The following is a 24,099-nucleotide window of genomic DNA, read 5'->3' as shown; positions in this document are numbered from 1 at the left end:
GAGTCCCACATGGGGCTCGGCGCTGAGCGTGAAGCCTGCTTCGGATTCTCTCTCCCTCAATCTCTGCCCCTCCCCTGCTCTTTCTCTCTCTCTCTCTCTCTCTCTCTCTCTCTCTCTCTCTCTCCCCCTCTCTCTCTCAAAAAATAAAAATAAATAAATAAAAATCAGGCACTGACACCTGATGGATGAACCTGAAAACTATGATGCTAAGTGAAAGAAGCCAGTCACAAAAGGTCACATACTGAATGATTCCATTCATATGACATTTCCAGATCATGCAAATCTATAGACACAAAGCATTGGCTGCCAGGGACTAAAGGGAAGGATGCCTGGGGAGTGACTGCTAATGGGCATGGGGTTTCTTTTTGAGTGACAAGAATGTTCTGGAATTAGATAATAGTGATAATGATTGCACAGCTCTGTGAATATCCTACACTGAATTGTATACTATGAAATGTGAATTTTATGGTCTGTAAATTGTACCTCAATAAAGCTGTTATTAAGAAAAAAAAAAAAAAAAAAAAAAGCCAGGCACTATCACTGCAGCTATGATGGGTCAGATCTCACTGTTTGTTTGTTTGTTTGTTTGTTTGTTTGTTTGTTTGTTTGTTTTTGAGAGACAGAGCACAACCAGGGGAGGGGCAGAGGGGCAGAGAGAGAGGGAGACACAGAATCTAAAACAGGCTCCAGGCTCTGAACTGTCAGTCCAGAGCCTGACACGGGGCTCAAACCCACGAACCATGAGACCATGACCTGAGCCGAAGTCAGATGCTTAACCGACTGAGCCGCCCATGTGCCCGCAGATCTCACTGTATTAAACAGAAAACTATGTAAGATTTATAGGATAAAAAACAGGCAACATGCAATCATGAGAGGTTGAATTTATTTCCGCACAAGAAAATAAGTATATAGAGCATTCTTTATATAAGGAATATCAGAGTGACCCATTAACCAATTTCATGATAATTTGTAATTTCAAGGCAACTTTTTACAATAAATAGTACAGAAATGAAAAATTTAAAAAAAACTTCATAATTGCATCCAGTGGTAATTAGGGATTGTTTTCTTCAATTGATTTTAAATGAATGCTAGTTCAAATGATCCCTGGAGAATTTCTGGCTGGGATCCAGCTATAGGTAGCATGTATCTGACATACAAACTCAAATCTTCACAATTATTTAATTGCTGGTGTGCCTCTTCCCATTTACAGACAAAGCAGCCAAGACCCGAGGGGCTAGGAAACTTGCTCGAGGGTGCACCTGTAGGAAGTGACACCAACAGTATTTAAACCCTAGTCTGTCTGGCTTGAAAGCCTGAGTTCGCTCTTCTTCCTTACGCTTCCCTGAACCGAAGAAAAGAGTATCTCCCTTTGCTTATAGCCCCAAGTAAGCGGTACTTATTCTGGGTACCAGCAGTGTACCTTTAGCCAAAACTTTAGGTTTGTCTTTAATCTTAAGACATTGCATTGTGAGCATAAACTGAAACAAAGAAATGCAGGTACTAGAGCTGTGCAAATATGATATTTAGCTATTTTCTGAAGTGACCAAGAAGAGGAACAATATTCAGGATCGTCAGACTTGTAACGGTCCCACCTAGAAATGGAACCTGGAACAGCCTCGAATGGAAGAAAATTACACAGAGAGGCCAGGGGGTTGGAACTGCTGTGGCAGCATGTGTCCACGGGATTCAGAGTGGTCTTAGACATTCAGACCATCCCAGAGTCTCCCTGGGGACACTGTCTGAGCGGTGAGCAGCGCCCAGGAGAATCCTCACGGGAGACAGGCTGGCGGCCGGAGACTGTTCTGTGCCATAAACATCACAGGGGCAAGAACAAGAAAAGCCTATCTGCGGACAAATATTGCCATCCTATCGCTTTGTTTATTTTTGACGATTCCGTTTCTCAGGGAAACAGGAAATGTAAGAGAAAGGAATGTTTGTATTTTGGTAGGGCAGGTTTAGTTAAATTCTTCTAAATATGCCACCAGTATTTTTCCAAGACACGCTAACTGTAGGAGGACATGATGCAGAGGGTTCAGAGGTGGGATTCCAAGGGCAGAGAGCGTTAAGCAAGGGCGGTGAAACCACAGACCTCACTCAGCAAACATTTCCAGGGCCCCTCCTGTGTGCCAGACCTGGGTCTAGGGCAGTTGTGAGAATGAAGAAGGCAGGCGGGGCACCTGGGTGGGTGGTGGGGCCACTGACTGAGGTTAGAAGAGAGTATTTTGGAGGGGAAGTTTATGAGGTTGCTTGGAAATGTTGAGTTGGAGATGCCTGTGAGACCATCCCGGGGCTGGGTTCAGGAAGCAGGTTTATAATTCAGGAGAGGCCTGAGGGTTCAATGATAAGCAACAACAGACACAGACCCACAGCTCCTTACGGAGCTTACAGTCCAGTGAAGGAGTTACACATTTGTCCAACAATTACACAGATAAGTTAAAAATGGCAGAAGTGCTAAGAAAGAGAAAGATGTGAGCAGGCCATGACTGAAGCAGGGAGGTGGGAGCCAACTTTTTGGGTAAGTGACATTAGAGATGAGATCTGAAGCATGGCTCGGAGGAGCAGCGACAGTGTTCCAGGCGATGAGAACAGCATGTGCAAAGACCCTGTGGCTGGAAGGAGCAAAGCTAGTATCAGGGTCAGAAAGAAATCCAGCAAGGCTGGGACAGAGAGGCTGATAGGGGAACATGGGTGAGATGAGGATGGGGAAGAAGACAGGGACCAGAATCCTCAGAGCCCTGTAAGCTGTTGTCCCCACTTGTTTCAGTCATCTGGGTGGTAATTTATGGGTTTGTCACAACATTATAAAATTGGAAAGGACTGTCAAAGGTCATCTTATCCATTCTCCTCTCTCCAGACAGGAGTGTCTTTGTGTGCAGTGCTTAAACTCCGAGGAGATTCCATCAGATACTACATACCAAGGTTAAGATTATCAAGCAGCTGTTGGGATATTGCTACTCTCTCACTTGAATGAATCTTTTTTTTTTTTTTAATGCCCAAGACAAACCCCATTTCTGTCAAAGTCTTCATCATGCCCCCTACTCACAACCTGGGCATCAGGCTTCCCTCCCCTGTTTTCTCCCCTTCCTGTATCCGAGGACTGACTGAGTCCTATCGATCAGCCTTTGACATCCCCCTGCCCAAGGACCCCCCAAGGTCCCAGTTGTGAAGGGAATAGGAGCTTGTGTGGTTTGCTGTCCTATGTTCCGCTTGGACATCTCCTAACTCAGTGTAAGCCTCTTCACTGGCAGCGACTGTTTAATGACTGACATCTGTTATAATGTCAGTTCGTCGAGGATCTTCTGGTTTGGCGAATGAGCAGACTGAGTCACAGAGTGGTCAGCGACTTGCCCAAAGTCTCACGACCGTAGGTGCTGGAGCTAGATATGAACTCTAGGGTCCTCTGGTGCCAAAGCTCATGCTATCCCTGCATGCTCTGTACTGCTTGCTTACTGCAGTAGCAGGCTGCTGGCCCCTGCCCACCCACCCGGTCAAATCAAATGAGCGGACACAGTTCTGGGCACATGGGAAGCAAGGGCTCGATGGTGCATAGAATGATTATCCAGAAGCAGCACCATGTGGAAGCAGGGTGATGGGTTCTGACCAAATCCTAGCTCCCCTGCTTTCTTGTTGAGTAATCCTAGTCAAGAAACTTCACTTCTGTTGGCCCTCATTTCCTGGTATGTAAAATGGGGCTAAGGGGCGCCTGGGTGGCGCAGTCGGTTAAGCGTCCGACTTCAGCCAGGTCACGATCTTGCGGTCCGTGAGTTCGAGCCCCGCGTCGGGCTCTGGGCTGATGGCTCAGAGCCTGGAGCCTGTTTCCGATTCTGTGTCTCCCTCTCTCTCTGCCCCTCCCCCGTTCATGCTCTGTCTCTCTCTGTCCCAAAAATAAATAAAACGTTGAAAAAAATTGGGGCTAAAAATAGGAGCTATCTCAAAGAAGCGTCAAGATACTTAAATGAGGTGATATATGTAAAGTACTTAGCACCATGCTGGCTACATTCTAAGTGCTGCAAAAGTGGGAGCTGCTGTTACCATAGCCTCCAGAAGAGTCTTCCTAAATGTGTATATGTCTACCATCTGCACACAAACCCTCAATGGCTGCCCAGTGCCCTCAGAATGCATCCCAACCTCCTCCCTCTGGTGTAAGGACCCCCAACCTTGCCACTCCCCATATTTCCACCCTCTTTCCCACTGCTTTCCCAACAAGGCTCTGCTCAAACCAACTTCATCAGCAACTTATGCCCAAAATCTTTCTGACTCAGCCCTTCTGCACATGACATCTCTCCCTGTCGTGGGAGGCTTTGTCTAACACCCATCCGACAATATACTGCATACCCAGCACCTACTACTATATGCCAGTCCTTGTGTGGAGCCTGGAGATACGGTGGTAAACAAAACAAGCTAAGCACCTTGTTTCGTCAGAGCACCCACAGGGGAGCAGAGAGAGGGACACAAAGGAAATAAACATATAATCACAGTTGCTGCCTAGCACTATGAAGGGAAAGTTTAGGGTGTGATAGAAAAGACAACAGGAAGCACCTACTCTAGACCAGTGTCCAGGGGAACACTCTGGGGACAGAGAATTTCAATTGAGACCCCAAGTATGAGAAGGGATTGGCCTTGTCTTAATCTTATGTGTGTCCTTCACAGCACAAAACACAGTGCCAGCCTCATAGTTCTCACTCAATTAGTGCCCACTGAATTGATTAGAATTAATATTATTTTATTGATCATTAGGTAGAATCTTTTAGAGACGGAGATCAGCATGTGTAAAGGCCCTGTGGTTGGAGGGAGTGTGGCCCATTCAGTAAAGAACTGAAAGGCCTGTGGGGTGGTACATAACTGGTAGGCAGGGGTTGAGGTGGAGAGGAGGGAGAAACACAAGATGAAACAGAAGAAGTAAGCAAGAGCTAGATCAGGCAGAGCCTTGCAGGCGTGGGATGGAGGTCCATCTCCTCACTGAAATCTTCCCAGACTTCTTTAGCCCTTGATTTCCTCCCCCAGACTCTTCAGGACTTGTTGTCTCCACTCTTAACCAGGAACAGACACTGAACGCATTGAAATCTCCAGAGCATCATGAATATAGAGGGGATTTCCTCCTTCAGGGGGAAGCTGAACCAGACCACTCAGGCCCCAGCTCTCCAACCCCGTGGCTTGAAAGTGAGGTTGATACAGCGCTGATCTGGACTCACTCTGCCCTGACTCCAACCCCCCAAGAGAACGGCCAGCATGAGCCCTAGGCCACCCCCACTTATTCTGGCTTCTTGGGAGACTTTTGAATAGGGCCCTTATCAGGGTGGGGATCTGTGGTTTCAAAAATTGATCTGCCCCTTCTAACAGGATGTCGGGCCTCTCACGCCATTGGACAGTGCTGAACTCTGGAGCACCCGGGGCATGTGAGCGGGACAAGGAGCCTGTGAGAGGCTGGTGCGGCCTCCCATCCCCAAGGGGACTAAATAAAGCTATTGTTGGGAAGGGAAGAGAGAAAATAGCCGACAAGATGTTTTTTGTCCTCTGTGACCTGTCTGTGTTCAGGGGAGGGGCTGGCATGTTGCAGATGAGTGGAAATGGGAATGGCCTCTGAAGCCCATTCGAACAGCTTGGGAAGGGAAAGATGGAAAGGGGAGGGAACATGGGAGGCGGTGGAGAAGCCCCACCAGTCCTTACCTGTCTGACCCTGGACAGATGGCTTCCCTCTCATCTCTTCTCTGTCTCGTGGGGAAGGAAAGATGCTGCCATACATAAAGTGCCCAGCACCATCCTTTGTTGTTACAAGACACTCCATACATGCGGTCGTCATTAGCCTGGGAGATTATATGGTGGGCAGTCTCACCCAGGGTGCAATACCATGGCACCACCTTCATTTCCTGAGCTCTTGGAAACCACTGGAGAAACCTATCAGAATGTCTCCATATTCTGCTGATTGTCCCCCATGAAAAGTTCTTGGCCTGGCCTCTAGGAATGAAGACACTGGTTTGTAAGGACACCTGTACAAAGATATTTGGTGGTCTTGCCTGCAATAGCACAGAGACAGAGACAGAAACAGACACACGGAGAGAGAATGTTACACAAATGTCTACTAACAGGAAAGCGGCTGATTGTGGCACTGTGTCCTGTAGAATATTGTGAAGCTTCAAACCATTGGGTTAGGGGTGTACCTGCCATCCTGGGAGAGGGAGTGTGCATGGCGCGATATTCAGCGAGGAGAGCCATTTTTGAAAAAACAAACATCAGCCTCAACCATGTATGTCCATATGTGTTTACAAACCTGAGCATGATAAGCAGCGGGCAGGAGAACACATTAGATACACCAGGCAGGTGAGATCAGTTACCTGGGCTGGGGAGTGGGGGAGGGATATGAGAAAAATAAAAAAGATTATGGCAAAGTAGGAAAAAACTTAGAGAAGACAGATGCACAATTCTATCTCTAAGATGATTGCAGAATATCCCATTTTTTGTTTTTTTAATTTATTTAAATTCAAGAATATCCCATTTTTTAATTGGAATTCTAAATGAGCTTTATAAAGGAATATGGACCAATACAAACATTGATTTGGTTAGATGATGAGGTTGTGGACCATCCTCATCTTGAATTTCTATGGTCATTTGAAGGCTATTATTTCAACTTTTTAAAGCATCACTTTATTTATTTTTAATTTTAATTTTAATTTATTTTGAGAGAGAGTGTGAGCAGGGGAGGGGCAGAGACACAGAGAGACAGAATCCCAAGCAGGCTCCATGCTGTCAGTGCAGGGGCCTCAAACCCACAAACAGGGAAATCATGACCTGAGCTGGAGGTAAGAGTCCAATGCTTAGCCCACTGAACCATCCAGGCACCCAGAGAGCCTTCCTTTCTTACGGAGACTTGCTCATGACTCCACCCACTCCAGACTTGCCCACCATGCCACCCTGTTCTGCTCTTTCATTGCACAGCCCACCCTCTAAAACAAGAGATCTTGTCTCAATCTCGTGTCCTGCACAGCATAACACACAGTGTCAGCCACTTTGTCTTCACTCAATTCATGAATTGATTTGATTTGATATTATTTTATTGGTCGTTATAATTAAGAGAAAGAATTTATTGCACTCTAGATATGCACGTGGTCCCCAGAGAAGGTGCCTTGATAGAGAGGGTGCTTGACTGAGAGCCAAAACTCATGGCCTTGACTTCTCGTTCTGTTGTATGGCACGAAAACAATCACTTTTTACTCTTTGGGCTTCGGTTTCTGGGAGGACACACACATGTGTTAGTTTCCTATTGCCACGCTAACAAATCAAGCACCTGAAAAGAACACCTTTTTATTACCTCACAGATCCGTAGATCAGAAGTCCGGGATGGCATGTCAAGGTTCTCTGCTTAGGGTCTCATAAAGCCAAAATCAAAGTGCCAGCATCCTGCATTTTCTCCAGGAGCTCAAGATTCCCTTCCGAGCTCATTCCTGTTAGGGCAGAATCCAGTTCTTTGCCACAGTGTGCCTCTGGTCCCCACTTCCTGGCTGCCTATCAGCCAGGGGCCACCTTCAGCTCCGGCAGGCTGCCCACATTCCTTCTCAAGTGACCACCTCCATCTCAAAGCAGGAATAGTGTGCTGAGACTTTCTCATGCTTTGAGTCTGTCTGCCTCCCTCTTCTTCCACCGGCCTGCGATGGTTCTCTGCTCTTAAGGGCTCATGTGATCTGATTAGGTCCTCCCAGATAATCTCTATCCTTTAGGGTCATGTGTGCCATATGATGTAAAACAATCGTTGTAAGACTTCATATGATGATCTCATCAGCCTCCAGAGGTTAGAGGGGGACACCTCGGGGAGAATTCCTAGAAATTCTACCTACCACCACATGGCCACGTGGGGGTATACAAGATGATTGCTAGGTTCTTCCAGATTAAAAGTGCCACGGCCTTTAATTACCTCTGATTATTCCCTCTGGCATAGCCCCCCGATTTTCCTTTGTTGGATTTCATTTCCCCCTCTGCCATACTATCACATACTACCAAGCAGCAGCCTCTAGCTCTCCTTACTCTTCCATCAAGCCTTCCTTCATCTCCTTACCCCACAGAGCAGGTGTTAGCTCCTTCCTCTGCTCAGTCCTACTCTACACTTTGAGTTCGAACCTCCCCTTGGTGCTAAGCAGTTTTACATCCCTCATTTCATTTCTTCTTCCCCCCACACAGCCACATGAGTTAGGCATCATCATTCCCACTTTGCAGATCAGAGAGCTAAGTTCTGAAGAGGTTAAATATCTAGCCCCAGATGAGAGAGTAAGTTTAACTGCAACATCCACATTCTTTCCAGTACCCGTCAGTGTGTGGGGAGATAATCAGGCCGGGAGAGGAGGAGGGGGAGACAGAGCACACCCGTTCCCCCTCACCTCCCACTCCACCTTACAATGACGTGGAGATGAAGCCCCAGTAGTGACCTGGGCAGTTCTTGGACTGCTGGAGGTCTCCAGGGTCTGTGAGTGGATGGCTGGGTGTGACAGCTCTACTGGGGAACAAAAGCCACTTGGTGAAAATGCATCGATTCATTTTACTTCACATCCCTCGGGTTGGTAAAATGCAGGTCTTTCCAACCTCAAGTGTTGGGAGCTCTTTCCCTGCCTGTGAGAGCATAGTCAGTACAGCCACTTTGGCGACCAAATTTGGCAATATTTGGCAAAAACGAGAGGAGCATTGCCCGGCCCCAGCAATTCCAGTCCTGTTACCCCTGCCCCAGAGAGACTCCCCTGCAGGTGCAGAGGGGATCGAGTTCAAGAATGTTTGTACTAGTCGAGGGGCACATAGGTGATTCAGTCGGTTAAGCTTCTGACTCTTGGTTTCGGCTCAGGTCATAATCTCACAGTGCATGGGTTCAAGGCCCGCATCGGGCTCTGTGCTGACAGCACGGAGCCTGCTTGGGATTCTCTCTCTCTCTTCCTCTGTCTCTGCTTTCTCTCTCTCTCTCTCAAAAATAAATAAACATTAAAAAACAAATGTTTATACTATTATTATTTATCATTGGAAAAATAGAAATCGCCTAAACGTTCATCAGCAGGAAGTGAACAAATGGTAACGTGTCCATAAAGTAGCAATAAAAATGAATCCACACTAGATAGATGGGCACACGTGAATCTCACAAACATAACGTGCGAAAAGAGTTGTCAAGAATAGATTCTTTTGATGCCACTTACACATAAAGTTTAAAATTGTGGAGTGTGTGTTGTTTGAGAATCATATGTAGTAATTAAAATGTGAGTAAATGCAAGGCAGTGATAAACATAGAATTTGTATAATGATTATAACCTCTGGGCAGTAGGGAGGGAGTGTGATAAGAAGGCATATCAGGGGCTTCATCTGTGTGGGCAGTGGTTTATTTCTTAAGTGAGGGGGTGTCCATGGTATTGCTCCCTAAGTCTTTTTTCATCTGTGAAATATTTTATAGTAACTATTAAACTATCAAGTAATCACCACGGGGAAGATGGTTATCACAGAATAGTAAGTGGAAGGAACAGGAAGCAAAATTGGGTATTCACTATACTCACAATGTAGAGCAAATGAAAAAAAATATGGATTTATAAAAAAGATCAGCAGATAATACACGTCTGAGGGTGATTTTTATTATCTTCTGTGTAGTAACAACATAACACTTTATTATATTTTCCAAACTTTTTATAGTGAGTACATATTGCTTTTGGACTCAAAATCAAATATTGCTCTTTAAAAAAAAAAAAAAACATGCATTTGTTCTTTCTAGGCACCAAGATATGACCAATGGTAGCCAAAATTAAGAGGGAAATTTTTTTATTCAACATCTACTGCAGGAAGCCCTGAGCCAGATCTTAGGGGAAATAGTTCACATCAGGCTTAGAGGTCTGACAGGCCCAAGTTCAGGTCCTAATTTCACCCTTTCCCAGCACCTGCCTTGAGTCTCAGTGTCCTACCTGTGAAATGGTGATTTAAAAACATACCTCCCCTGCTTGCCTGATGGAGCCCCTGCGCGGGTAAAATAAGACGAAGCCCATCGAATGGCTCTGGGACCCACAGCGGACCCTTCCATGGCACCTGCAGCCTCACCTCCAGGTCAGACTAGACTCTGGGCACCAAGAGAGAAGAGCCAGGTTCCTCCTCTCAAGGCACCCAGAGGGTCAGGATGGACAGCACTGTCAGGAGACAAGCCAGGACAGAATGACCAGCACCAGAACAGACAGCACAGAGAGTAACATGATCACCCCTGGCTGGGTTGATCCAAGTAGGGGGAGTGATATTATTACTAAATAACTAAAAGGGATGACCTTTGCCCTCAAATACCTCCAAACAGACTTCCCGACACCAAACAAACACATATCAAGCAACATAGGAACAGAATGAAGGAGGAGATGCCTAGCCTGGGTTTGAACCTAGTGCCCTCACTTCCCAGTAGAGTGACCACGGGTATGGATAGGTAAGCACCTAATGTTTGGAGTGCCCTCTCCTCCTCTGTGTCATAAGGAGAAGCATGTATGCCTCTAATAGGTCTTGCTGAGAAGACTGGGCACCTTCCCTGGGTCAGGCAGTGTTCTTGGAACTGAGGATTCTATAGGGAGCCAACTAGACAAGTAATGTGGCTCTAAAGGAGATGATACAGGACAGTCACTCAGAACAGCGCCCAGCACTGTGCGACCAGTAAATGTGTGTGCCCATGTGGGCATGACCACTATTATTAAGACACCCCCTAGGGTGGCCTGGATAGGGACTGGGGGAGGGAATGAGTTTCCAGATACTTGAAGGTTTTTTTCAAGGATAACGTAAGGCAGAACCGTGATGGAGTAATGAAGCTTTCATTCGCTGAGTACTTACAATGTAAAGATTTCCATGTAATACCTTGTTTGATTCTCACAGTAACCCTATGGGATGGATACTCATCATCCCCATTTTACAGATGAGGAAACTGAGCCACAGATCCTTGCAGAGCTTGTCTGTGGTTGCACAAGTGGTAAAGCCAGGATCTGAAAGCTTCCTACCGTCTCTCCAGAATGGTGGGTGCCCCAGGCAGGCTGGCTTTAAATACTCAGAGCTTCCTTTGGAAGCCCAGTTCGCTGGCATGTAGGGTGTTTGAGCAGCAGCAGAATGACCATCTGTCAGAGCATTCTTGTGGGGATTCCTGGTAATAGCAGATGACTGAATCCTTCTCTAGAACAGGTGGTGCCCAGAGTCTTGGTGGCAATGCTTTGGGATACTAATGAGCGATTTCCTCTGGTCTCTTACAGCTCACAGCCCCACACTTCCCTGTGGTGGTCAAGCTGGGACACGCCCACGCCGGAATGGGAAAGGTATGAGAAGCAGCTCTTAATACTCACACTAATATTCACACAGCCTCCCCAGACTACTTGTTCCCCTCTTCCTCTGTCCCCCTCCAGCCCCACCTTAGCTCAGCCACCCAGAACAGTGTTAGAGGAGCCCAGGATGCAGGATGCACCCCCTCCTCCCCACCCCACCTTCCTCTGAGCTTGGAGCCTCTCTCCAGCTCGGCCTGTACCTGCTGAACCCTACCTGGATTTGCCAGCTTGTTTCCTGTGATGGTGCATTTGGGGAAATGGATGTGAAGCATATTATAGACGATGATGCCTTTGTTCCGTCATCATCTCCACAGCTACTCTCTAAGCTCATGTCTTAGTCATCTCCCTGCCACTTACAGGGCTAGTACCTAGAAGGAGGCGAATATGTATGGCTCCGTGGAGGAAACCCCTGTAATCACTTAGCTTCTGCAACAGCAAATCATATATTGGACACAGTCACAGCTGACATAGCATGACAAACTGTATTGGTCAGATTCTTTCAGCTGCAAGTATAGAAACTCAAAATCAAGAGGCAAAGGATAATTAATTGGTTCAAGCCACCAGGAAGTCTGGGATAGTTCTTGATAGGTTCAGGCAGAGCTGGATCCAGGAGCCCAAAGGATACCATTAGAGCTCAGTCTCCTGTATTTCTTGACCCTGTTTATCTCTGCCTAGTATTTACTTCAGGTAGTGAAGGTGGCTGTGGGTGGCCTACCCTGGTCCCCAAGCTCACTGTCCCAGAGGAAAAAGGACCTTGTCTCTTTCCAGCGTCTCTGTATAAATCCCATGGAGGGACACCGGTCAGCTTTGCCTGGGTTCCTGAGCCTAACAAGTGCATGCGGAGATGTTTGCAGCCCCACTTGAACTGTGTGGATCAGGGTTCCCACGGGAAAGGGAGATGTTCTCCTAAATAAGAGGGGTGGGAATGTGGGGAAGTGTGGGGGCTACCACAGGCCACCTCTCAAGCCTCTGGCTCAAATAAATACAAATCTTGATCTGGGTGGGCCCGGCCCAGCCATCAATAATCCTGCACCTGGTACCTTTATTCTTTTCCACCCTATCATGTCTTCTGTGCCATCTGTTCCCACCTAAAGTCCACCTCCTTCAGGCAGCAAAGAGTGCGAAGGGCCAGATGGGTCAGGGCCTGACCCACGGCTCTGACATTGGTGTGAACTTGTACCAGTTGCCATCTGACCTCTCTTGGCCCTTCTCTGTCAAATGGCAATGATCCTAACAACCATCCTTAAAATGAGTCCTCCTCCTAAAATACTACATCTTCCAGGGCGCCTGGGTGGCTCAGTCGGTTAAGCAACTGACATCGGCTCAGGTCATGATCTCACAGTTCGTGGGTTCGGGCCCGCGTCGGGCTCTGTGCTGACAGCTCGGAGCCCGGAGCCTGCTTCGGATTCTGTGTCTCCCTCTCTCTCTCCCCCTCCCCTACTTGTGCTCTGTCTCTCTCTCTCTCTCTGTCTCTCAAAAATTAATGAAATGTAAAAAACAATTTTTTACATATTTTTAAATAAAATAAAATACTACATCTTCCTGAAAATACACACCACGAGCGCAGGGATATTGCCTATGTGTCCACTGCCATCTCCCAGGGCCCAAAATGGCCCTGGTGCCCAGTGGCCCCTCAGCTTTTTGGGCAAGTGGATAGATGAGTGACTCCCTCTTTAGACACCTGCCCTCCCCCCGATCCCTCCTGCACCCCTGCCACTGGCTAGAGCCCCTCCACTCCACTGAGACTGCCCTCACCATAGTGCTCAGTGACCCTCTGCTGCTGAGTCAGCAGGCACTGTTCTGTCCATATAGGAGCTGACCTCCCTGTATCACTTAAAGCTGCTGGCCACCCCTTCTGTCCCAAAACTCCTTCTCCAGTGGCCTCTGACCCATGCCCCTGTATCTCCAACTACCCCTCACAGTCTCCTTCATGTCGTTTTCTTGCTGCACCATCTTTAATGTGTCTGTGCCCGCATCACACGCAGTCTAAGCGCTCGTCTGCTCTCTCAGCTTCTGCGGCCACCTGCATGCCAAGTCCTCCGTCCCATTTCCCGGCCAGAGCCCAAGCTCTTATATCCAGTTCCCTCCACTCCATCCCCACCTTGTCTCCCATGGAAACCTCAGGCTCTAACTGTCCCGGCAGTGTGCTCCCTGTCCTGGTCTTTCCCCTCTTCCTCCTCCTCCTCTTCCTCCTGGGGCCGTCTCTGCAGCAGGAATTGCCAGCCCCTCTGTTGTCTCAGAACAGAAATCTTGGAGTCATCTCCCTCCTCCATTTCCAAACAGTTGTCAAGTCTTGTCATTTGCCATTGTTAAAGTTTCTCAAACCCGTCCCTTTCTTTCTGCCCACTGCCACCATCTTGGACAATTCTGGTAGAGTTAGAGACTTCCCAAGAATTAAATTTTGTTTCTAAGACTTCAAATAATCCCAGACAGGAAATACTTAAAGACACTGATTCAATGCTTGGGGGAAGGGGTACTCTGAGAAACTCAGGACCAAAGGGATTCCCAAAACATGGAAAGGAAGATGCATACATATCCAAGGATAAAAAGTGCCACCGGCTAGAATAAACCAGGGTTTGCAGAAGTGCTGACATCAAGGGAAAAGGGCTTTTCTCCTTCAGTTTGGAATGAGAAAACTATCGGGAAAGGCCTGGACATGCCGACTGAGCAGATGATGTCATATTCATGTCTGAGAGGGAGAAACACAAAATTGGTACCTTCTGTGGTAGTTTGACTTCTCTCAAGGAAGAAGATTGTCTTCCTGGAGACCAGCAAGGAGAACTTTCCTAAGAGGAAACTGGTAAAGAGGTTACCAATGGACTCAGTGTTGTTGGAAATCCACCTAGGTCCCCACTGACCCATCTTCAATTATATTTTGCTCCTTTGATCATATATATTGATTAGCACCTCCTCAGTGCTGAGAGTCAGAAGATGGACAGGACCTAGTTTCTGCTGTCAAGGAACTGGGGAGACAGGCACCTCAATAGGTAAAATGTGTGTTGCGAGTCTGATAGAAGGGTGTGCAGTGAGTATGGAGATTGAAGAAGAGAGCTTAATTCCACCTAGAGGATGGAAAGGTGGAAAGAAGTCCCCTGCCTGGGGAACTGTACGTGGTTTGCTGTGCATGGAAGTAAAGGGAGTTCTAACAAACAAGACAAGAGATGGACTGGTACTCTCTTACAAAGAATAGAGGCTGTCACAAGGCACAGAAATCAACAGGTAGTGAAATGCTATGCAGTCTGGGGAGCACTCAGGTAGGAGGTAATCATGGGGAGCACCCTGAGTTCTTTAGAAATCAGGCCAGACCAGTGGTTCTTATGGGGGAGGGGAATCCTGGCTCCCAAGGGGCACTTTTGGTTGTCACAACTGGGGGCGGGTGGGGGGGTGGTACTACTGTCATCTGGCATCTACTGAGTAGAGACCAAGGATGCTGCTGAACATCCCACAACGCCTAAGACAAGCCCACAACAAAGAATTACACAACCCAAAATGTCAATAGTGTCAAGGTTGAGAAACCCTGGACAAAACTAATTTCATTTCCTTTGTTGAAAGCTTTACCAGTCCAGAAACCAGGGGAAGCAGTGGTTATTACAGAGTTCAACATGCTTCAAAGTCTGTTCCAAAGAATTATAATTATTCAGATGTTAAAGCCTATTTTGGTCAACTAGGCTTGGAAAATGCTGTGTTAGAGTAAGTTTTTAGTGTGGAACTTAAGAGTCATAAATTTGCTTATATACATTGTTGTGGTAAAAGAACATGAAAGGCGTGCTGAATTTCCCACACGTACTTGACCCCAGAAACCTTTGACCATTTTTTGTATCGTGTCCTTTTGTTAATCTGTAAGAACTCTTTACTTACTCAGTACCTTAATCGTTCTCATACTTTGCAATTATTCTTCTCCATTTGACAGTTCCATGCCCGTTTTATTATTCAGTTTTTCAGCATTTTTTTAAGTTATTTTTTAACGTAGCCAAACGTTTCCATGTTTGGGAGGCCACGTGTTATAGTGGCTAAGGGTATTGATGTGAATCTAGGTTACACACCTTGTTATGAGACCTTAGGTAGGTTACTTAGCCTCCCCCACCTTAGTTTCTTCATATGTATAATGAAGATAATAACAGTTGCAACCTTATAAACTGGTTGTGAGGATTAGGAGATGTTATGCATGTCAAGCACACAGCTCAGTGCCTTGGAACACAGTGGGACTCAATAAATTGTAGCTGTCATGAGTATTAAGAATGTTTAGGGGTGTCTGGCTGGTTCAGTCAATAAAGCATATAATTCTTCATCTCAGGATCATGAGTTCAAGCCCCATGTTGGGTATAGAGATTACTTAAACATTAAAAATTAAAAAAAAAAAAAAAAAAAGAATGTTCAGACCTGCTCTGGGGACCCAAAATCCAAATGAAGTCAATAAAGGAGATAAGAGTAACCAGCATCATCTGTCAGGGACTCTATTTCATTTGGCTGTAATTTCGGTATGAGTCAGATCAGTAAGGAGTTGCCAAAGCCTCTAATCCATAAATGGACAATAAATAGATGAAAACGGGCTCACCCTCATTAGTCATTAGGGAAATGCAAACTAAAACCACAGTAAGATGCCATTGAATGACCACCAGAATAGCTAAAGTTAAAAAGATTAATAATGCTAAGTGTTGGCAAGGACATGGGAGAATTAGAGCATACACACACAGCTACTGAAAGGGTGAATCTGTACAACTGCTTTGGAGTACGGGTTGATATCACTCACTGAGAAGTTACGTAAAAGTTCTTCTTTTAGGGATAGCCAGCTTAAATGCATGCGTGTATACACCAGTGTTTACAACAGCTTGTTCATAATTGCCAAAACCCGAGCACAGCCCATGCATCCATTCATAATAGATTAGATAAATAAATTAAAGTATATTCAGACAAATAGAAAGCTACCAGCAATGAGAATGAATGAACTACAACTATATATAACAGCACGCATACATCTCACATGCTTATTTCATTGAGTGAAATAAGTCAGATACAAAAGAATGCCTATTTACATCCTTCCATTTATATAAAATTCAAAACCCAGGGAAACTAAACTGTAGTGTTAAATGGGGCACATATTTAGATTTTAAATTTTTTAAGAAAATTATTACCATAAAAGAGTAGAAGTTACCTTTGTGGAGGACGAATGAGTGGTATTGGGGTGAGGCAAGAGTGGGCAAAGTTCAGGGCCTTGACCTGAGTGATGGTTATGTGGATGTGTGCTTTGTGATAGCTCGTTGAACTGTTGCCTTTGTACTATGCAGTTCTGTGTATATGTGGTGTATTTCAAAGTAAAGTAAGGTTTAAACATTGTAATCCACTCTTAGGACCTATTAATGGAGACCTGATACCCAGAACAAAGGGAGAGTCCTGCACTGCCCTGGTCAGTCCATGGCCAGAAGATTGTATTGGGTTCTGGGCTGTACATCCATTCTGGATGTTTGAGAGAGCCGCTGACGAATGGGTGTGTCCTGGGGGGAAATGAGCTCAGCGGTGAAGGCAAGGGGCATCTAGCCTGGAAGCACTAGAGATGGTGTCGCCAGCATCTTCAGAAATGTGGAGAATTGTCATGGGAAGATGGATGGGACCAATTCGAAACCGGGATCAAAGTTAGGAGGAAACAAACAAATGTCAACTGTGTCGATGACACAGCTTTGTGAACATTAATGAAACGGACGGTCCTTTAGGTAAGAGGTTCCCATCAATGCAGAGTCGGAGCAAGGATGAATACTTACTGGGAGGCTCCAAGAGAATTTAAACATCATGTGAGATGTTTGAAACCCCTGAAATTGAGTCGGTTCTGTGTATATGTTTGTGTGCAGATATGGTACAAACTTTCTGGGTGGGAAAGGGTCCATAGTTTCTTTCAGCTTCTCACCCTTCCAAAGGTTAAAACACCTTGAGATGATTCCTACATACCTTCCAATGATGAGACTCGGTGGTTACTGTCAGAGGATTAGAAGTCAACTTCAAGGCTAACTGCCAGTATAATGTGGGGGTAAAGTTTATAGAATCTGGAATCAGGGTTTTGGGTTTGGGTCGAGATTTACCGTTTCCTAACTGTGTGTCCTTGGGGATGTGTTCAATATCTCTGTACCTCAATTTTCCCATCTCCAGTATGGGGACAATATCGCCCTCCTGCAGTTATAATGGGGATAAAATAAACCAATCAAGCCTTGGGAGGGTGCCTGATAAACACTCAGGCAATAGGAACTTTTAAAACCCACTACAAATATAAACTGTTATTCTGATTACTTAACTGCTTATCTCGGCAACATCCCCTGGAGAGGCCAAACTGACATGCTAACTCCACCCTGGGACTTGCCTTACCCTCATTTCATAATTCACAGACTCCCACGGCTTGAGTCCTGACACCTCATCCAGAAGATACGAATGTGGGGCCCCAAAGAGGAGAAGCCTCTTGCTCAAGGCCACACAGTGAGAGAGCATCCCCAAGAACAGAACAGGAAGGGGAAAGAAAGACCTTTGAGATTCTTTGAGCCTGTTCCTTATCTTTAGAGATAAGAACAGTAATAACAACAGTAACCTAATAACCACAGTAGTGATAAAAGCTAATGCTTTATAGAGTTTACTCTGTGCAGGCACTGTTCTAAGTGCTTCTTATATATTCACTTATTGACTGTAGTCTTTAAAACTACCCTATGAGGTAGGTACAGTTGGTATCCCCACTTTACAGATGAGGAAACTGAGGCATGGGAAGTAAGTGGTGGAGTTGGGGTACAAGCCCAGTCTGGTTCTAGCACCTGAGTTCACAGAGGTGAAGGACATTGACAAGGTCATAGGCTAATAAGCCCAGATATTCTAACACTTCCCCCAGTGTATACAGAGTTTGCTGTCCTTCTAATTCTGGAGTGGGGAGTGACAGGGTTGAGGTGTCCCTGCATCTATCTGGTCTGGAGGATCGAGGTGGCAGCTCCTAAACTTGAGGCTCCCAGCAGCCAGGCGGCTTGCACACCCCTCTTGGCTACGGCTGCTACTGTCTGCAGCTCTGAACAACCAGGACTCTGGTATCATCTCTTGGGCTGACTCACTCAGTAAGCTTCCCCCAGTACCATCCACTTTTCAAGTAGGAGTAGTGGGCCAATAACACTGTCCGGAGAAGGAGGCTAGAAAATGAGCAAATGGACAAATGGAACCCAGGGGAACAGTTAAGAAACCAGAAGGTTCCCCAGCACCTGGGAGACTGCCAGAGAGCTCAGGAGAAGCCAAAGTGGGTGTGAGCAGGGGAAGGGAGCCAGCCAGCAAGGTGTTCCAGGGAAGGAGTGTTCAAGGTCCCTGCCCGACTATGAAGGGGGACAGGGAGGGACCCTCACCCACTGCACTGTCCTCCCTGTCAACTCCCACCTCCCCCATGTCCTCTCTTACCTACCCTGCCACTCCCTTGAGACAGCCACTGGCTTCATTTATTCTCTGCTTCTCTTGAGCAAAATGGGCCCTTAGCAGAGGGTCTGTCAGTCCTTTACACATGAATAAAAATCTCAAGCACTGAGCTCCTTCTCACAGCCTCTGGCATGAGGTTGTCCTCTCGACAAGCACAATATATACCGCCATTCTCATTATTCATGCATTCCATGTGTACAAATTCACCCACTCACTAAAATTTATTTGTAATCCCCAAATCAGTTATCATGGCACTTTCATGGTCATTCACAGACATGTGCAGAGCAGCAAATAATGAGCTCAAACAAGGCAACACTCTGCCTTATTTTAGTTCTGGTACTGTACACAAATGTCCTCTTCTCCATCTATTTGGAGCCACACTTACACATTCTTACACTTTTTCGTAGTGATTTCATTGTTTAAAATACGCCCCCCCCCACACACACACACACACAAGTGTAGGGCTGAAGTGCTGTCTAGTGCAAGAAGTCCTAAGTTCAAGAAAGCTGTGATGATTCTTATTGGGGGAAAAGAAAAAGTATGTGTTAGGTAAGTTTTGTTCAGGCATGAGTTATAATGCTGTTGGTTACTAGCTCAGTGTTAATAAATCAACAAAATATGTTAAATAAGATGGTTTTAAACAGAAACACACATAAAACAAGGCTATGTATTGATCAGTTGATGAAAAGGCTTGTGACCAGAGGCTTTCAGGAACCCTGTATGTCCCCTAGGAGCAATAGTTCAGTATTCACTAAATCAGTATTTGCTGCAATGTTATAGAACATAACTACCACAAATAATGAGGTTCAACTCTGCGTGCCCATGTGTGTGTGTGTGTGCGCGTAGTATTTGTACATACATGTGTGTATCACACACACATACATATATATTCTGTAGAGTCCTAAAGGTCTCTTTCTTCTTTTGGATGCCAAAATGCCAAGATTCTGAGCACAAACAGAAGCAAACTAAAACAGCCATTTTATGACTCTGTCTACCTTGACGTTTGTCATGTTGAAGGCAAAGTCACCTGGGTTATCAACTCATTTTTCTCATGAGGGCTTAAGGCTTAGATCTCTACTGGTGGCATTTCCCCTGCCAATTCCCACATCCCTGAATTGCTCTTGGTTGGCCTGGGTCCTCCAGTCAGCCCGCATTTCTGAGGCCAGCAGCATCCACCTGGGCAAGTTGTTGAAACACATAAGTGCTATGTGTCAAATACGTGAGATAGTCCTGATTTTCCTCACCCCATCACTTGGAAGAGCTAGGGAGTAAAAGCATTAAAAAGTAAGAAGCCTCATGTAAACATGAGATGGGAAGGTACGCAAGGGAGAGTATGGGCTTTGAACTTGGACTCCCTTGGGTTCTCATCTTGACTCTGCCATTTGCCAGCATTGTGACCTTGATCAGATTATGCAATTTCTCTGGGATCACTCGTAACTGACTAGGTGTGAGGATGGACAAGGACGAGAGAGGGGGTATTAACAATTCCAAGTGCCCCTGAGCCAAGTTATGTGCCTTTAACATCTCCTCTGATCCCCAGAGGCACCCTGAGAAGTATTTCTGATCCCAGCTTTGCAGAGTTTCCAAGAGTTGTTTTGCCCAAGGTCACTGTTAAGTGGTGAAAGCAGGATTCGAATCAAGGTCAGCAGGCCCTTCAGCCCTTTCCTCCAGGCTGCCTGGGACAGTTGGGAACACACTGGTGGAATCATCTCTTCCCTTTGATAAGGCGACCCGCCAACTTAATTGGAGAGTTGATTTATAAAGAATTTCACAGGGCTCCACCCAAAAAACATGTCAGTACCTTGGAGACCAGCACTGACCTTTTCATATGAACTGCTCTTGTCTGGTGGACTGATCTCACCCCAGGCCCAAAGCCAAGACCAAGGACACTGATGCAAGACAATGAGAAGGAGAAAAAGAAAACTATTACTATTACTAGGACTGTGTTTTAAAGACAGCGTGCACCCCTACCACCTACAAGACCCATTTTGTCAAAAGGGACAAAGGCCCAGGAACAGATTCATCTGGAAAGAATCAATTATCTGCTCTCGTATGCACTCACCACACAACTCCTCCGTGAAAAAGCAGAATATTTTTGGACTGGCAAACATTGAGAAGCAGTAAGATTTCTTTTTTTTCTCTTCTCTGTTTTCCTGGTCCATTGACCATTGTCCATTGACCCATCTTGATATTGTATGTAACAAAGATCAGAGAAGTCATCACTTGAGGAGCCCCTCAGAAAGAGGAGGGTGCACATGCTGCCTGTTGAGGTGAGGAATGCTCTGTATAATTTGCCACAGTCTGATTACTTGCTCCTTACTTTTCCCCCAGCATCAGACAGTCACATACAATTTATAAAATACATCCACAATGGAGGCCTGTTCAGGCTCCAGCAGTCCTTTGAGGTGGATAATGCTACCATGATACCCATTTTTCAGATGAGACAAGCAGAGATCAAGGAGGCAAAATTGTTTGCACAAGGTCGCACCCAGCATGCTGCGAAGGCTGCATATTCTTTCCACTGTTCCTGGCACCCAGGCCAAGGGGACACTGCCTCCAGACAGTTCCACTGGGAGAACAGCCTACACATCCACTGAGGCCTCCCTCAGCCAAAATGTGCAGGTGCAACCTATTCTTACTATCACAGGCAAGACAAGCAATGTCTTGAGGCAAGCGGAGGCTGCCTGCCTCCCTGAAGCTGTGGCACAGGGCAGTCTTCCACCCAGCTTCCTGGAGGTGAAACCAGCCACACCTCTGCCTTCTTGGAAGTAGGTCCGTTTAGGGGCAGCCAGCATTGCTGCAACAGGTGGCAACAGCAGGGCTGTTTGTGGGGGAAAGCAAGCGAAGGGTGTAAACAGTAAGCTTATTACATTTTGGAGTGTGCACCTGTGTGTGTGTGCACGTGTGTGTGTGTGTGTGTGTTTGGGGCAGAGTGAGCAGGCATCTTAAACACGATTTTCAGCAGTCTCTGAAAGCCTGCAGACAAATGAGATGCTATTGGCAGACCGTATTCTCTTACCTCAACTCCTGGCCTCCAGTTCCAAGAAACCTTCACACCAACACCCCATATTCCAGGATCAAGGCCAGAAGATGCTACTAAGGAGGCAGCATGGTGGGACTGTGAATGCTCTTCATGCCTTTTCATGTCGTGATACTTGTAGGAAATGATTGTCGTTAGAGGAATCAGTGGAGTCAAGAGCAGAGGCTGCTGGCAACTGAGGAACAGGGCCGAGGGGTTCCTGCCACCCTAAGGGACAAGGGAGCAGAAGCGAGAGCACCTGTACAGATGCTCTGGCTGATAGACCAAGTGAGTGTAGCCCTGAAGTCAGCCTGAGCTCCTCAACAGCCCAGCTACTCACAGTGGACTCTCTGAAAGGACTGGCAGCTTCAGCATCACTTGGGAGCCCCTTAAAAACAGAACACAGGCCTGTCCTCAGACCTGCTGAATCAGATGCAGCATTTTAACAAGATGCTCAGTGGTCAGTGCAGCTCTGTATACCCAGAGGATGCAAACTCAGATGCCCACTGGCAGTCACCAGAATGAGTCAAGAGCCCAGCTGGGGACTGTAATGACCCAGAAAGGCCAGGCCAACCTGCATGAGCAATCACAATTCAGCCCCAGCGGGAAAGCCCTGAGATACCATGCAGCCAGGGCAACCTGATCATCTGATTCTAATTCTCTGGGTCTCTGATATGAATTCCCTTGATTTTAAAATATTGGCAAGTAATTTTCAAATATTTGAAACACCATGTAGGCCAAATAAAACTTATCAGTTGGCCACTGAACACCGTGGGGCACCAGTTGGGTGCCTCCAACTTCCGATGGTGAGTGGGCTCTTGCCCTCTCTTCACTGGGGGCCATGGAACCTAATAGTTAAGGCCACAGGTTATGCAGTGGACCCAGAAGTTCATCCCAGTTCAGCCTAGGTATATAACTTTGGTTGAACACTTCACTTGGAGTCTTTGATTTCTTTTCTGTAAAATGACCTTAATATATATCTCCGTAGTGGGTGAGGGATTCCCTTGCTGACTGCTTGAGATAAAGCACTTGTAAAAATTTGTAGATACTTGGGGCGCCTGGGTGGCTCAGTCTGTTAAGCATCTGACTCTTGATTTCAGCTCAGGTCATGATCTCACAGTTGTGAGATCGAGTCCTATGTTGGGCCCTGAGTCAGGCTCTGCATCAGGCTCTGTGCTGGGCAGAGAGCCCACTTAATATTCTCTCTCCCCCTCTCCCTCACTTGCACTTTCTCTCTCTCTTTCTCTCAAGAAAAAAAAATATGCATAGATACTTAAGATATCGATTCACTTCCCCTAGCACGTAAATGCTTCCTACATTTCCAGCTGCTTACAGATCACTTAGGGACCTTACTAAAATGCAGATTCTGATTCACTAGGCCTGGGTGGGGCCTGTCCGGGAGTCTAACAAGCTCCCAGGTGATACCAGTGCTGCTAATCTGTGTCAACTAGTCAAGCTAGTCAGGGCTCAGCAAACTTTTTCCATACAGAGCCAGATGGTAAATATTTTAGGCTTTCAGGCCATATGGTCCGTTGTGACTACTCCCCTCTGCGCTTGTAGTACGAAACCGGCCCTAAACAATACGGAAATGAATGAGCATGGCCGTGCTCCAATCCAACTTTATTTATGGACACTGAAATTTCAATTTTATGTCATTTTCACGTGTCATAGAATATCATTCTTCTTTTGATTTTTTTTCCCCAACCACTTAAAAACTGTCCTATATTCGGGGGCCGCACAAAAAATTGGTAGTAGCCCTCAGGCTGTGGTTTGCAGGCTCCTGTTCTGGGTCCTCTTAAAATCTGAACCAAATTAGCTTCCCCTGCTGGATTATAAACTTGCCAGGTGCACCCGCTGCACCCACGGACTCCACCTCCCCTCCCAGCCGAGGCCGAAGCCCTGGACAGCGGCAAGTCCCTGCCTTCACCCTGTGCAATGCACGAGAGCCTGGGAAGCTGAGGTGTGCCCTTCAGAGCTGACACTTGTCAGTTGCCTCCCTTCCCTTCCACTCAATCTCACGGTCACACTGTTACTTTATAAACATGCAGGCCAAAGAATCAGTGACCTGGGAACTCGAGAACAACAGAAGGAGTTTTGATTTATTACAGGGAAGAGTAAAGGAAAGGGACCAGCCAGCTGATAAGCAGAATAATTAGGCAGTTGCCTAAACAGCCCATCACTTGTTCTCATCACTTCCCACCACTCCTTCTGACCCCTGGCAACACATGACCCAAGCCAGCTGGGGCGAGGACATCCTTTGGGCCCTGGGTCTCAGCCTTCAGAAGGATTGGAGGAGGGGCAGAGGCTTTCGAAAACTTGAGGCCAAGGGCTCTTGTATTCATTCAACAAATGCTAATGGATTTGGTGCTC

General features: G+C 46.4%; 1 protein-coding gene across 2 annotated transcripts in view; it reads left to right on the top strand.

The window, feature by feature from the left end:
- SYN3 (synapsin III) overlaps nucleotides 1–24,099 on the top strand; it is a 465,355-nt gene that overhangs the window by 377,717 nt on the left and 63,539 nt on the right. For both annotated transcript variants that reach the window (XM_045463689.1, XM_045463690.1), the window contains exon 7: nucleotides 11,220–11,282. In XM_045463689.1, coding sequence (XP_045319645.1) covers nucleotides 11,220–11,282 — 63 coding nt within the window. The remainder of the gene's footprint in view (nucleotides 1–11,219; nucleotides 11,283–24,099) is intronic.

Source organism: Leopardus geoffroyi, chromosome B4, assembly GCF_018350155.1.
Source record: "Leopardus geoffroyi isolate Oge1 chromosome B4, O.geoffroyi_Oge1_pat1.0, whole genome shotgun sequence".
NCBI lineage: Eukaryota > Metazoa > Chordata > Mammalia > Carnivora > Felidae > Leopardus > Leopardus geoffroyi.
This window is presented reverse-complemented; position numbering and strand designations above follow the sequence as displayed.